The 16,331-nt window shown below is 35.3% G+C and overlaps 1 protein-coding gene across 21 annotated transcripts in view; it reads left to right on the forward strand.

The window, feature by feature from the left end:
• Nucleotides 1-16,331, forward strand: part of KIAA0586 — a 167,523-nt gene that overhangs the window by 110,500 nt on the left and 40,692 nt on the right. For 15 of the 21 annotated variants that reach the window (XR_014819805.1, XR_014819807.1, XM_084982227.1 and 12 more), the window contains 2 exons: nucleotides 5,881-6,035; nucleotides 9,704-9,812. Coding sequence is in view for 15 of the 21 variants with exons in the window: in XM_084982227.1 (XP_084838353.1) it covers nucleotides 5,881-6,035; nucleotides 9,704-9,812 (264 nt within the window). In the remaining 6 variants the exon portion in view is untranslated. Of the gene's footprint in view, nucleotides 1-5,880; nucleotides 6,036-9,703; nucleotides 10,179-16,331 lie in introns of those variants that run through there. The other 6 variants (XR_014819808.1, XM_084982181.1, XM_084982191.1 and 3 more) reach the window with 3 other exon arrangements.

The following is a 16,331-nucleotide window of genomic DNA, read 5'->3' on the forward strand; positions in this document are numbered from 1 at the left end:
CAGTTGCCTAAAAGGACGGTGCTAGAGTGAACTAGCTTGTTCCTCTTGTTTTAAATATCCTGTTACGTTATGGTTACTGTCGAAGAATGAAATCCATGTATCATTACTTTTGCTATTGGCTAATCTCAGGCCTTTCCTGTTGATTTTTAATAACTTCGTTTACAAAGGCTCCCATCTTATTATGTTGCCTGTCTGTATCCCTGCTCACTTGCAGAAAGTGTCCTACTTGGCAACCTATAGCCCCCTACCACTGTTTCTAATTCTGAGGCTCTCAAGTTGGATTGAGTAACAAAAAGATGCTAAATAGGCTTTGAAGAATTGTCTTGAGAATCCTAAAATGTAAACTGGAATTTTGAACAAACTGTGAGGACCCTGGGACTTAACTACCAATTAGAACTCTTCATTTTCTTAGCAAACTTACATTGAATACCTCATGTGTACCTGCTGCCATATTAGTACTGTATCAGAGTCCTGAGATAAGAGATGGTAGACATCTGCCCTCAAGGGAGTTTACAGATTTGTGTAGGAGAAATAAGATAACAATTATAATATTGTGTGATTAGTGCAACAGCGCAGACTGCTGTAGGAGCACGGAGGAAAAATAGCCCACACATGACGGCTCAGAGAAGGTTTCCCACACGAGCCAATGTGAAACTGAATCTCAGAGGAATTAGCCAAATGATGAAGTGTGATATGCATGTTCCATTTTGTTCATTTACCTATTCAGAAAAGATTTTTTTGAGTGCTTATTTCTGCTCTAAGTTCATTCTAGGTAAAAGGAATATAAAACCTGGTAAGGCCCTATCCATAATGAGTTTTTTTCTCTAGTAGAGGTAGTAAATGACAAGGCAAAAACATGTGGTAAATTATTACAGTTATTGTGAGGAAGTCCATGTAGGGTGGGAGTACAGGTCAAGTGTATCTGGGGAGGGCAGTCAAGAAAGACTTCATATGTGGGGAGCTTACTTGAAATGAATTCTCAATGATGAATAGATGATGGTGGAGTTCCTGTCGTGGCTCAGTGTCTAACAAATCTGACTAGGAACCATGAGGTTGTGGGTTCAATCCCTGGCCTCACTCAGTGGGTTAAGGAGCCAGCATTGCCATGAGCTGTGGTGTAGGGTCACAGATGCAGCTCAGATCCCAAGTTGCTGTGGCTCTGGCATAGGCTGGTGGCTACAGCTCTGAATAGACCGCTAGCCTAGGACCCTCTAAATGCTGCGGGTGTGGCCCTAGAAAAGGCAAAAAGACAAAAAAAAAAAAAAAAAGAAAGACAAAAAAAGATGATGACCCTGTAGTAAGTGTAGGAGAAACCTTCCAGGCAGAATATGCAGTGAGACAAGGGGATGGCCAGACAGTGATACTTAAGCAGGGACATGTAAGTACTTTATCAGTGAATTAGATCTTGGGATGCAATGAGATTGGGAGAGTAAGCAGAAACCATGTGAATATGGATGATAATACCAAGCTGTTTTTGGATTTACTGGAAGACAGCAGAGGTCCATTTGTGTGCAAAATAGAAAAGAATTCCAATCTTATTTTGTATTTATTCCCTTGGAAAATTCAGTCTCGAGTTTCTCTAAATTCTGAATGTTTTGTGATATTCACAGATTCCCTTAAGGATTACATATAAATTGGAGTTCCTGTTGTGGCTCAGTGGTTAACGAACCCTACTAGTGTCCATGAGGATGCAGGTTTGATCCCTGGCCTTGCTCAGTGGGTTAAGGATCTGGTGTTGCCATGAGCTGTGGTGTAGGTTGCAGATGTGGATCAGATCTTGCGTTGCTGTGGCTGTGGTGTAGGCCAGCAACTGTAGTTCCTATTCAACCCCTAGCCTGGGAACCTCCATATGCCGAGGGTGCAGCCCTAAAAAAAAGAAAAAAAATTTTTGCATAAATGAGCCATATGATCATGTTTACTTTTTATTTGGCAAGCTCATGTGAGGTGCACTGTGATGGACAGATTGAAAGGATTAAGACTGGGAGCAAGGAGCCTCCAGCTTTTATATAGTTATTAAAGCAAACCTGGTGAGACATTATTCACTAGTGAGAATATATAAAAAGGGAGATTTGAGAGACATTTAAGGAGAATGGGCAAGACTTAGTTTCAATATAAGAGGTGCAAAAGAAGAGAAGGTCTAAGAAATCTCCAGGTTTCTGGCTAGAATGATTAGATGGACGGTATTTGCATTCACTGAGAGAGAGAGGGAATGTGGAGGAAAGACAGAATTAGGAGGAAATAAGAATGAGTGGGGTTTTATCCATGTGGAATTTGAGGTACCTTTGGGTTTCATCCAAATGGAATAATTTATTGGACTTTAAAGAACCAAAGCTGCTGCTGGCACCGGCCATTCATGGGGACTTAATCTTCTCTGAAAGTCTACTATGATTGCTTTTTCATAGCAATAAGATTCTAGAAAAGTAAAATTAGGGATTTCATATTTCAAGCATTAAATTTGACTTGAATGGAATAATACTTTAAGCATCCCTCTTAAACAGAGGGCTCACTAATGTACATTATACTCAATGAATGTACCTTTTAGAAGTTACACAGCAAATTGAAATGTTGTTTGATTGCTGTCATGGAATCTTCTCCTGACCCCTTAGCATTAGGTTAGATGCCGTCAGATACACTCTCTCTGTGTATTCCTGTACTGTCTCCTGCCTGATGTTGCCCTGATCATACTGGTTTGTAATCTCACTTGAGAGTGGAGACTGTATCTTGTTCACTGTCATATCCCTGTCATCCAGCAGAGTATGTAGCATGGTTGGTAAATACACGTTAAATGATAGGGTGTAGTATGAGCTGAAACCTATTAGGCACTTTTAATGGTTTGGGGAGCTGTTTGATTATATACTTCCTTTGTTTCTACGTTTAATTTTTTTTCTTCTTTTATCACAATCACCTTGTGTCTTTTAAATTTTTTTCTTTTACGTAAAAATAAAATGTGATTGTATTATGAATTACTTTAAATTATGGGTTCTTTTTTGGGGATGCTCTCCATCTACCCCTCCTCCTCACATTTTCTCCTATCCCATTTTATGCCTTACCTCAGGTAACTTATGTTAAGATTCTGATATGTAACCTTCTTGGTTTTTTCACTTATGCATATAATTATATGCATGCATACATACAGTAACATAATTGGTACACATGATGTGTGTGTATTTGTTGTGATTTTGCAAGTTGGGATCATATCCATGCACACTTGCCTGTGGTTTTTTTTTTTTTTTTTTTTTCATCTGGTAAACCCTGTGGAAATTACTCCAGGTCAAATAGTATTCCTTAAATTCATTCTTTATATTGACTGTATAAGACCTTTTAATGTGGATTACCAATAATTTATCAGTTGTTGCTCTATTGATGGGTATTTACTTTATTTTCATTCCCCCCCCCATTGTAAACAGTGCTAGAGCAGAAATGTCTGACTACTTGTAAGCTTGTTGGATATTTGAATTTGCTCTTCTGTGAGTTACCTACGGAAGTTACTTTGTAAGAGCTCGTTCTGCATTTTATTTTACTTTATTTTATTTTTTGCTTTTTTTTTTTTTTTTTTTTTTTTTTTTTTAGGGCTGCACCTACAGCATATGGAGATTCCCAGGCTAGGGGTCGAATTGGAGCTGTAGCTCCAATTTAGTACAAATTTATACTAAATATGAACTCGTAAAAAGAATTCAGGAGACTACAGGTACAAACTTGTGCTGGAGAAACCTAACCATGCGATGAAAACACAGGAGTTATTTATAAAAGATGTAAATAACTATATAAAAATTTTTAAAAATTATATGGAAAGAATATAAATAATGCCAATGTACGAAGTACAAATTTGGAAAAAGAAATTTGCAATACAGATGACAGAAAATATCTAAAATACAGAAAGAGGAGTTCCCGTTGTGGCTCAGCAGAAATGAATCTGACTAGGAACTGTGAGGTTGTGGGTTTGATCCCTGGCCTCTCTCAGTGGGTTAAGGATCTGGTGTTGCCATGAGCTGTGGTATAAGTCGCTGCTGTGGTGTAAGTCGCAGACGCGGCTTGGATCTGGTGTTGCTGTGGTTCTGACGTAGGCTGGCAGCAGCAGCTCCAATTAGACCCCTAGCCTGGGAACCTCCGTATGCCGAGGGTGTGGCCCTGGAAAAAGACAATAAATAAATAAATAAATTTTCATTGAGGTAGGAATTTTTTTTCCGTATTTTTTATTCTAAATATAACCTACACCACAGCTCATGGCAACGCTGGATCCTTAACCCACTGAGCGAGTCCAGTGGTTCCTAGTCAGATTCATTTCCACTGCACCATAATGGGAACTCTAGAATTCTATACCTTTCTTAATAATTTTATTTTTTTATTTTTATTTTTTTTGTCTTTTTGCCATTTTTGTCTTAATAATTTTATTGTTCTGGTCACTATAATAAAAGATTATTTTTCCATTTCTAGGTGCATATTGCATAATATAGAGAAAAGACAATGATTTTTATATATTTTTCTGCTATCTAATCTTATAACCAAGTTCTCTTATTCTAGTAAAATTCTTTTCCCTCACTCTAGTGACTCTTGGGTTTTCTATAATCAGCCAGAAAAGTTTTTAATCTCTTCCCTTTCAACATTATATATGTGAATTCTTTTATCTTAATTCATTTGCCAGTCTTAAGAAAATGTTGGAAAAATGACATAGGAATAGCCATATCAGAGTATAAAGAGGCTAATGTAAGGCTTGGAACAATAGTTGCTCTATGGATATTATTACTATTATTTAAATTAATCTTATATTATGCTAGATAATTAAATGAGGGTGAAACGTAATAATTTTGAGGAATTGTTTTGTACAGATCAAATACTGCAAAGATAAAACTTAAAGTCAACGTATGTATTCTGTATTACGCAAAATCTACCTAAAACATAGATTAACATAAAAAAATCAGAGGGTGATTATTTGCTATATCTAAGAAATTGTCAACAGATTACCTATAATTGGAAAACATCTGTGGGGTCTTTAGAATATCATTTCATTTAAAACAATTTTGTTTATGTATAATGCTTCAGGTCTATTTCTTTTGATTAAAACGAAGTAGACTATACTGTGCTGTATTTACAAGGGGACCATTAATTAGGAAAAACAGAATTTTCTTAGAAATAATTTAGCAAAAACGTGAAAAAAGGAACATTGACTAGGTGTTGAAAGATGAGTATTTTAACTCCTTTGCTTACCCGGTACTCTAATTTTTGGACAGTTAACTTCCCTGAGCCTTAGCTTTGTCAGGGAAAGACAGTTTTTAATAAAGCTGTCTGATCATCCTACCTTACAGAATGATTGTGAGATTCAGATTAATGAGCTAAATTATGTACAAGTGCCTGGAGTACAAAGCACAATATAAATGTGCAGTGATATTATTATTAAATATTTATCTCTGCTTATTGTCTTCTTTTTATTGATTTAATTGAAATGTCATTTGAATGAGGAAAAGTGGCGCTTGATCGTTCGAAGAAAAATGTCTACAGAATGTGCTAAACAATACCAACATTCTCTAATCAGGAGATTTCCCCTTGCTTTAAGATTACCTTATAAACAGAAAGTATTCTCTTGACTTTTATTGATTGAAAAGGTAAACTGGAATATTAGGAGTTGGTGTGTAGGCGTGGGTGTTGGGTGTGAACTGTAGGAACAACTCGTTGATTGCAACCTTAGGAGTAGTCCACAGATTTATTTGAACAAAAGTACTTTTTACAGTCTCTTTGAGCTTTTGGTTTTAATTGCAATGAAGCCTTGGTGACAGTGTTTTCTGTTTAAGTACTTCTAATTCTGCAGGTGAGAAATATTAATTTTAGTCAATTTTTCTTTTTCTAAGAAATTATTTTAACTTTTTGTTACATATTTGATAACAGGTGGTGTTTATGAAGATTCTTGTGCTAGTCATGGTCCAATGAGTTTGGAAGAATTGGAGTTACAGCCACATCCTCATGTTGCTCTTCCCAAAACGCTACTGACAGCACAAGAAAATGATGTTAAATTATCAGTAGCAGCTACAGATTTTCCTCAGGTACCCAGTTAATAGCACTTGTCCTTTACCTAAATCAGAATGGTAACAGTATTGCCTTAGCATAGTTCACTGTCAAGATCACAGTCTTTAGAGTCAGCCTCAAATCATGCCTCCTTTTTTTGCTAGTCAAGTCTGGCTGTAAATCTTTTTTTTTTTTTTTTTTGTCTTTTCTAGGGCCAAACCCACGGCATATGGAGGTTCCCAGGCTAGGGGTCTAATTGGAGCTTTAGTCGCTGGCTTGCACCACAGCCACAGCAATGTGGGATCCGAGCTGCATCTGTGACCTACACCACAGCTCACAGCAACACCAGATCCTTAACCCACTGAGCGAGGCCAGGGATCAAACTTGCAACCTCACGGTTCCTAGTTGGATTTGTTTCTGCTGTGCCATGATGGGAACTCCTTTTTTTTTTTAATCATAAGATATTTTATCCTGAGTTAAGCCAATGGCCTGTGCAAGCTTGTGTACTGAAAAAATAGGTTAATTACTCACCAAGATGTTAAAAAAAAATGCTCATGTTATTAATTACAGTTTTTTATCTGTGTAATAGCAGTACATTTCTCACTGTGGCTTACTTCATTCAATAAATAGTCATGGTATAGTATGGTGTAGCACTGCATAGTGTTGAGGATGAAAGCCAAAAAAAATATAAAATGAAGACTGTTTATGGAACACACCATTAGGTAGGGTTCAGTATTGATAACCTGTGACCAAGGAAAGATCAGGGAAAAACCAGTAATGAATAAATATCTGTTCATAACTTCTGTAATAAAAGAAAAATTGTTTGTGACCTTGGGATAGGGAAAAATGATACTACTAGCACAATCCATGAAAGAAAAAATTAATAAACTGGTCTTATCAAAAATAACTTCTACTCTTCAAGACACTATTAAAAGGAAGAAAAGACAAGTTGTAGATTGGGAGAAGATAATGGCAAATCACTTATCTGTTAAAAGGCTTATATCCAGAATATATAAGGAACTCGCAGAATTCAGTATTAAGAAAACAACCCGATTAAAAATGGATAAAATCTTTGGACAGATGCCTTACCCAAGGAAGATATACTAATGGTAAATAAGCATGTGAAAAGGTTTTCAGCATCAGTATCATTAGGAAAATGCCAATTAAAACCACAAGGCAATACTACATACCCATTAAAACATCTAAAATTAAAAAGACTTAGTTTTGGCAAGGGTACGGAGCACTTAAAGTCTCATATCCTGCTGGTTGGAAATGTAAGATGATTTCAGCCACTTTGGAAAGCAGTCTGGCAGTTTCTTAAAAAAGTATGTACCTACCATTTGACCCAGACATTTCACTCCTAGTTATTTATTTACCCAAGAAAAACTAAAACATATGTCTATGCAAAGACTTGCACATGAATGTTCATAGCAGCTTTATTTGTTGTAGCCCCAAACTGGAAACAACATAAATGTCTGTCAGTTGTTGGATGTACAACTTGAGGCATGTCTATAAAATGGAATACTCCTTAGCAGTCAAAAGCCATGGACTACTGATACATATAATAAAATGGATGATTCTCACAAAAGTTATGTGGAGGGAAAAAAGCCAGACCTCCCTCCCCCCCTCCCCTAAAAAGAGTGCATACTTCATGATTTCACTTATATAAAATTCTAGAAAATGCAAACTGTAATTATAGGAGGGATTAAGAAAAGGTTATGAGAAAACCTTTGAGATTGTCTTGATTTTGATGATTGCTTCATGAACATATATGTATGTCAAAACTTAGCAAATAATACACTTTAAATATATGTACATTGTTGTCTGTCAATTATATATCATTTAAGATACTTAAAGAGTAAAAGAGGTGTTCCCATAGTGGCTCAGTGAAAATGAACCCAGATGGTATCATACATAAGGATGCGTGTTCGATCCCCAGTCCTCTCAGTGGGTTAAGGCTCTGGCATGCCATGAGCTGAGGTATGGGTCCCAGGTGCAGCTCGGAGCTGGTGCGTTGCTGTGGCTGTGGTGTAGGCCAGCAGCTGCGGTGCTGATTCAACCCCTAGCCTGGGAACTTCCATATGTTGCACCTGTGACCCTAAAATAAATAAGAAAGATTACTCTCCTTTAATATTGGCCTGTTTTAAAGCAAAACTGCAAAGTGTTACCAGAAGAACAGCTTCAGAAAAAATTCCTTTGTTGGGAGTTCCCATTGTGGCTCAGCAGTAAGAAACCTGACTAATATCCATGAGGACACAGGTTTGATCTCTGGCTTCTATCAGTGGGTTAAGGATCTGGCACTGCTGTGAACTGTGGTTAGGTTGCAGACACGGCTGAGATCCCGAGTTTCTGTGGCTGTGGTGTAGGCCTGCAGCTGTAGCTCCGATTCGACCCCTAGCCTGGGAACTTCCATGTACTGCGGGTGCAGCCCTAAAAAGACCAAAGGGGGAAAAAAAATTCCTTTGTTAACAAGGAAATATGGTTAATAATAGCAATAGCACAAACTGTTTATAGTGCTTACTCTGCCAGATGCTGTTCTAAGTTTATTACATATTTAACTCATTTACTCCTTAAAACAACTTAATTGAAGTAGCTACTGTTTCCATTTTATGAATGAGGAAATTGAGGTATTGGGGGGTTATGTAACCTACCCCAGGTCAAAGCTAGATAATGTCTTAGCCAGATTTGAATACAGGCAGTTTAGCTTCATAACATAAAACAGCTCTTAATCCCTGTCATTAAGCAAGGGAACCTATAGAAAGGTTCTAAGTTGAAGCAGCCCAAGATGGTCATAATACCTATCTTAGAAATAAACACCGAATAATATTTCCTTCAGGGCAGAAACCTATGTGACTAATGGCTATAAACTTAGAAGACCAGAGTTAAGGCTAGTTGTTACTATTGCAGTCTAAAGCTGCTTATTGTTATCTGTAGATAAATAGGGACCTGCCGGAACTGGTTACACCTGAGTCTATGTGGAGTGGGTTTCAGATTCTTCCCTGAGTATCTGTTGATAAGAGTTCAGAGGTACCATTTTAAGTTCCTTTTAAAGCAAATATGATAACTGTTATCAGAGACTCATTCATAATTAGACTCACAAAACAGGAAAGGGAAGAAAGACAATGGCTAAAGTCCTCATAATTTGTAATGTATGATTGTGAAGGAATTTGTGACTACTGTGAATTTCAAATATGGTTAAAGTATGGGTGAGGAAGAGATGATGGGGCTTGTGGTAGAGTATACATTTCTTGAATGGCAAAGGAGGATAACAATACCTACTCAACACTTGTGAGAATTAAATGATGTTACTATATATAAAAGCTCTTTGAAAATTGCAGTACATTATGCAAATTTTCATTTTATGCAAAAATGGTTATATGAGAGTGCTTACTGCCTAAAATTAAGTTTTTATCCTGTCTAAATCCATCATGTGTATATCTGGAATAGTTGATTTATAAGTAGCTCTGAATTCTCTAGTAAAAATGGAAATGATTTGATTATTTGAAATCTGTATATATTACTCAAATCTTTCAAAAAAAATTTTATTTGCAGTATTTTTTCTTTAGTAATATATACTCCTTTGCCCATTTGGTAATTAGGGGGTATGCATAATATTCAAATTTTATGTACTAAAACAATTTAATTGCTCAAATCTTTATAAAGTAACTAAAAATAATATTATGACTTCATTTCTTAAATTCTTTAGTACCAACAAAAGGAAGATCAAGATGTTAAGCAAGTTGAACACAAGCCTGTTCAAAGTCGTTTAATACATGTAAGAAGTAAATCTGACATTTCACTTCAGCCACAACAAAGTAAGATTTGTTTTCTTGCAATATTGTAATAGTTTGATATTTGTAATATTGAATAAATATATAATGGGAATTTTTACTTTTTTAAAGACTTGTTTTTATGTAAAGTATAATCAGTTTGATACTTGTGATATTGAACAAATATGTAATACTTATATTTTATAAGGCAAGACGTTTTCTTATAAAATGTAATAGTTTGATACTTGTCCTAATATTGAACAAATATATTCTTTACTTCTCTTAAGTCTTATTCTTGTCTCTAAGTTGTTTTCCCTCATTTAATCCATTCAGATAAAGAATCTGGCATGATATTTGAGTATTTATTTGTTATTTTTACCAATAAACACTATATCTAATGAATTTTAAAAACTCTCAGGTAGTATTTTTCTCTCAGTCTTACATTTTGGTTCTTGTATAATTGAATGTCAGTGTATTTTTATCTATATAGAAGTCTGAATCTGTATCATAGCTGTCTATTTTAAATTATAATATGATAAAGGCAGTAGTTATGGCTGTTAAGGTGCTTTGTATAGACTGTTTCTGTTGTGTGGTGACTTGATCAATAAGTACAACCCCAAACCCAAAGGATTCTCATGTTAAATGTTATTAAATGAGTGAACTTTACTGATTATCAAAATCGTGTGGTTGAACAGTAATGCTACAGTCAGCATCACAGCATTTTGGTGTTGTCTTTGTGTTTCTGCAAGGCTGTTAGCCATGTGCTTCTTTTGCTTTCTTGCTTCTTAGTTATTTAAATTTATATAACCTAAATTCTGAAATTTGACAGTAGAAATGAATATATCTTCTGTTTAAAAACTTTCTATCTACAGTCCAGGTAGAAGTATTATGACTATTTTGAGTAATGAAATGTTTTTCTTTGCTTTTATAATTGTGTTTTTTATCTCCTGTATTGAATGCCAATATAATTGCATGTGTAACTAAGCATTTGGCAGTTTGAGGATCTGAATGAGGAAGTGCTTAAGACTATGCTATATGAGATTTAGGTTTTTACTTTTCTTCTTGTTTTCTGTTCCTCTCTTGCCCTCCTGACCTTTTTTTTTTTTTTTTAACCTAATGAATTGGTACAATAGGGTTAATACTGTATTTTGGAATCCTATGGAAAGTTGCCTGTAAAGCTTTTCTCATTATATTTAAAAATTATTCATGACAGTGTATAGATAAGAGCAAATGAATCTTCCTATGATAATATAGGACTGAGTTGATGTCCTTCTACTAAGTACAGTTACCATTCATAGTCACTGTCAATGACTGTATATTTAATGTAATTTTTTAAAATTATAATTTCTTAAAATTATAAATGAATTTTGTTTTCTTGGAGAATGCTACTATATATGATGAAATGAGACATTGTTTTCAGTTTCACCTCATGAATGTCTGACCACAAGACGGCAATAATTAAATTTTTGTTGACTAACAATATCATGAAATAAAATCCAATTAACAGTTAATGTCAATAAAAATAATAAAAATGAAATCAACATGTTAGCTAGTAAGAGGAAATTTTACTTAGAATTTGGAACAATTGTATTTAATATGTGGAAAATTTTAATTTTTTTTATTTTAAATGATTTTTATTTCTTCCATTATAACTGCTTTAGTGTTTTGTCAGTTTTCTATTATACAACAAGGTGACCCAGTCACACATACAAATACCATTCTTTTTCTCACATTATCCTCCATCATGCTCCATCTTAATTGACTAGATAATAGTTCCCAATGCTATACAGCAGGATCTCATTGCTTATCCATTCCAAAGGCAACAGTTTGCATCTGTTAACCCCAAATTTCCAGTCCAGCCCACTCCCTCCCCGCCCCGCCTTGGCAACCACAAGTCCATTCTCTAAGTCTATGATTTTCTTTTCTATGGAAAGGTTCATTTGGGTCGTATTTTAGATAATATGTGGAAAATTTTTTTGTCTTTTGTCTTTTTTGTTGTTGTTTTGTTGTTGTTGTTTTTGTTGCTATTTCTTGGGCTGCTCCCGCGGCATATGGAGGTTCCCAGGCTAGGGGTTGAATCGGAGCTGTAGCCACCGGCCTATGCCAGAGCCACAGCAACGCGGGATCCGAGCCGCGTCAGTGACCTACACCACAGCTCACGGCAACGCCGGATCCTTAACCCATTGAGCAAGGCCAGGGACCGAACCCGCAACCTCATGGTTCCTAGTCGGATTCGTTAACCACCGCGCCACGACGGGAACTCCATATGTGGAAAATTTTACATCTAATATAGAAGTTAGGGGAGCAGACCTATGTCAGTTTGACCAAGACAAATAGAATATTTTAAATAGAAGCCAAATGTTTCACTCTATAATTGATACATATCTCTATACTGAGTATTTTTTGAATGAATATGATTGCCTTGGCACATACAGTCAGTTATAATTTTTTTCCCATAAATTTTGTAGGTTTTATTTTTTTCTCTGTTGAAACTCTGCTACATTGACAAATGTTTCAGAGAATAGTAGAGTTAGAGTGCCAAAATAATCCTCTAGGACTTTCAGGACCTTAAAGAAATTCAGTCCTATCTCTTATAGGCAAAGGCCATGAAGATAATGAAGGAAATTCACCTTATCTCAAGGGAATCAATAGTACATCTTTCTGACAGATAAGAATGTTTGAACCTCAAATTATGCCTGTTTCGGGAAAAAGTATGGTGTATTTCACTTTGAAATGCAATGTGTATATGTGTATATGAAGTGTATATGTGTATATGAAGAAAAGTCAAGCAGTTGACTTGCAGTGTATATAAAGAAATCAAGCAATTGACTAGCAGTGGCAGAGGTTTCAGTGACATCCATTAAAAGTTGTCTGAAAATACGGTAGGTCATATATTCTAGCACTATGCTTTTGGGAAATCTGTAGTCCTTGTCTCCCTGCCTCTCCCCTTGATTATTACTTTCAGATTTTGATATGAAATAATTGATTGTTCTGACAGTTGTTATCCTTGGAGTCTAAGAGTAAAACTCTTTCTTTTGGTATTGAATTCATTGCATATATTTTTGACCACATGATACCACTTATCTATGTCAAGATTAATGTCTAATAGTTTTATAGTGAAAGCAACTTTCAAGTGTTTTAATGAGTCATTTTAATTTTTTCCCTTTTACTGTGTAAGATAACTTTCTTCAATATATAAATGAGACTAATTTTAAATCCATTTATTTATTATGAACTGAGGAACAATTAAATTCTATAAAGTGATGTATTAAAATAGTTCACTTTAAAAAATATTTTTCTTCTTTCATTTCTCTCTTAAAATTTTAAGGCCCTACACTGTAAACCAGCTATGGTGGAAAAAAAATAAAAATCATTATATTAAAAAAAATTTTTAAGACCCTTATAATAAGGAATAACTAGAAAGTCAAACGTGCTCTATTATAATTAATGGGAAAAAGTTAGAATATATGTTTTATGGTTAAATGCTAGGACAGATTAGTTGTCAAAGTTGTTTGAAAATCACAGCACTTTTCAGTTTTCTTATTTGTGGATGACATGTTGCTTGGGAAGTATTTATCAAAGTGCTAAAAGTAATTAATGTAAATGCAATAATTTATCAAAAGCAAGTTATGTTTTTGTAGGAAATCACAGATGGATTTTTTTTTTTTACATTGTGTCTTGAGTTTAATTCCTAACCATCTTAGTACCTTTTTTACCTTACGTACAGTGAGTGATTATGACTTATATAAATATGCGAAAATTAGGAAATTCAAAACTTATGTGTATGTAGAAACTATTTCTAACCATATGTGCAAGTGAAATCATTTTTATTCTTTAATAAAGTGGTGATTTTTGCCTTTGTATTTGAAATATAGCTTAACTAGAGTAGCTCTCAGAATTGATTTTTAGCAGTTTAAAAGTCAGAGTTGAGGAGTTCTCTGATGGCTCAGCAGGTTAAAGATCTGATATTATTGCTTTGGCTTTGGTTACTGCTGTGGTACAGGTTCTGTCCCTGGCCCAGAAACTTCTGCAGGTCATGAGTATGGCCAAAAAAAATCACAGTTAAAAGTTTATTGATTTTTTTTTTTTTCCTCAAAAAGTATGACATTGATTTAAAAACCATTTGTGTGGATCTCTGATATGGAGAGGATGGGGCACAGACTAATAAATCTGCCCTCAACCTATGAATGCAAATGTGTGACAAGTAGAATCCAAATAAATGTGTCTTTCACAAATCAATGCTATTATTGATTAATAAAATAGAAATTCACTTTAAAATGTTGCTGAATTTGGGTGTTCTGTTTCCACCTAGGAGGAATGGAGAGTGTCACTTCTCCTAACTATAATAAAATGTCAGATAAACTACAAAATCATAATATATCTTGAACCCATCAGAAGACTTATGATGCAGAGCAACTAAGTAGCCTAAAGTCCACAGAAAGACAGATTCTTCTAAAGAACTGTCTCACTGTGCCAGAGCACAGTCACAGGAAGGGGCATTAGGCACCATACAAGCAGATAGGATGTATTTGACTAAACTTTTTTTTTTCTGGCTATGCCTGTAACATATGGAAGTTCCAGGCCAGGGATTGAAACCATACCACAGCCTCAACCCGTGCCACAGCAGTGACAATGCCAGATCCTTAATCTGCTGAGCCACTAGGGAATTCCACTGACTAAACTTTTTAAAAATGAATTGCTAAAGGTCAAACATAGTAGCTACTGATACAAGCTACTGATATACTCCCACTTGGAGTCTTTTTTCCACAGACCTCTATAAAAAGAAAGATCAGGAGATAAGGCAGGATCCTGGAGATACACTTCTTCGCTGGTATAGGCCTGGAAGAAGAGAGTGACTGCCACTGCTGGAAAGACTGGAAAATTTTCCTAGCATTACTCTGATACGAAAACCAGGCAAAGACATTATTGAAAAATAAGATTGTAAACCAGCATCCCTCATGATCATAGACACAAAATTCCTCTACAAAATATTAGCAAATTGGATCCAACACTATATAAATCATGACCAAGTAAGCTTTTCCCAGGAAGGCAAGGATGGTTCAACATTAAAAAAAATCAATGTAGAGTCATCATGTGAACAGACTAAAGGAAAAAAAAAAGTGATCATTTCAATAGTTGCAGAAAAACTTTTTTTTTTTTTTTTTTGTCTTTTGTCTTTTGTTGTTGTTGCTATTTCTTGGGCTGCTCCCGCGGCATATGGAGGTTTCCAGGCTAGGGGTTGAATCGGAGCTGTAGCCACCGGCCTACGCCAGAGCTACAGCAACGCGGGATCCGAGCCGCGTCTGCAACCTACACCACAGCTCACGGCAATGCCGGATCGTTAACCCACTGAGCAAGGGCAGGGACCGAACCCGCAACCTTATGGTTCCTAGTCGTATTCGTTAACCACTGCGCCACGACGGGAACTCCCAGAAAAGCTTTTGACAGTATTCAATATCTTTTCATGATTAAAATCTCAGAAAACCAAGAATTAAGTGAATCTTTCTCAGTTTTATAAAGGACATTTACAAGAAACCTATGGCCAACATCATACTTGATGGTGAAAGACTTAATGCTTTCCCAGTAAAATTGAAAACAAGGCAGTGAGGTCTGCTTTCACTACTTTTATTCAAAATCATTCTGGCAATCCTAACTAAAACAATAGAAGGCATACAGATTAGGAAGGAAGAAATAAGGAAACATTTCTATTTGCTGATGCATGATTGTCTATAGAAAATGCCACAAGGCCTAACAAAAAACCTACTAGAATTAATATTTGATTTTATTTACAGGCTATAGTGTCAGTGCACAAAAATCAGTGATATTTCTCTGTACTAGCAATGAAAAATTGGAAATTATAATGAAAAACTGTAATTTATCATAGCAACAGAAACAGGAAACACTTAGGCATAAATCCAGTAAAAATATTTGCAATATTTGTGTGCCAAAAAACTACGAAAACACCTGATGAGAGAAATCAAGGAAGACTTAAATGAACAGATATAATATGTCCATGGATTAGAACACTCAAAATTAAGATGTCTGTTCTTGCCAACTTGGTCTATAGATTCAATGCAATCTCAATCAAAATTCTAACAAAATTTTTGGTAGAAATTAACAGCTGAATCTGAAACTCATAAGGAAATACGAGGGTCTTGAATAGCCAAAGTAACTTTTAAAAAGAAAAACAAGGATGAAAAATTTATACTGTCTGACTCCAAAACATAAAGCTCCAGCAATCACTATAGTTATTGTATTGGGATAAAGATTAACAAATGGAATGGAATAGAGAGTCCAAAAAGTAGTCCATGTGTTTATGATAAATTGATTTTTCACAAATAGCAAAGAATCTAATGGAGAAAGAATAATTATTTTAACAGTGATGGGGCAAGTGGTCATCTATATGCAAAAAATGAACCTTGACCCATATCTCACAAACACATACAAAAATGAGCTCAAAGTGGATCCTCAATATAAATATAAAGCCTAAAACTACAAAAATTCTAGAAGAAAATATAGGGGGAAATCTTTATGACCTTTGGGGGAAGATTTAAAAAATATTAC

Source organism: Sus scrofa, chromosome 1 (genome assembly GCF_054392235.1).
Source record: "Sus scrofa isolate SSC_HxYL_T2T_F1_AM1 chromosome 1, Sscrofa_HxYL_maternal_Yorkshire_Landrace_v2.0, whole genome shotgun sequence".
NCBI lineage: Eukaryota > Metazoa > Chordata > Mammalia > Artiodactyla > Suidae > Sus > Sus scrofa.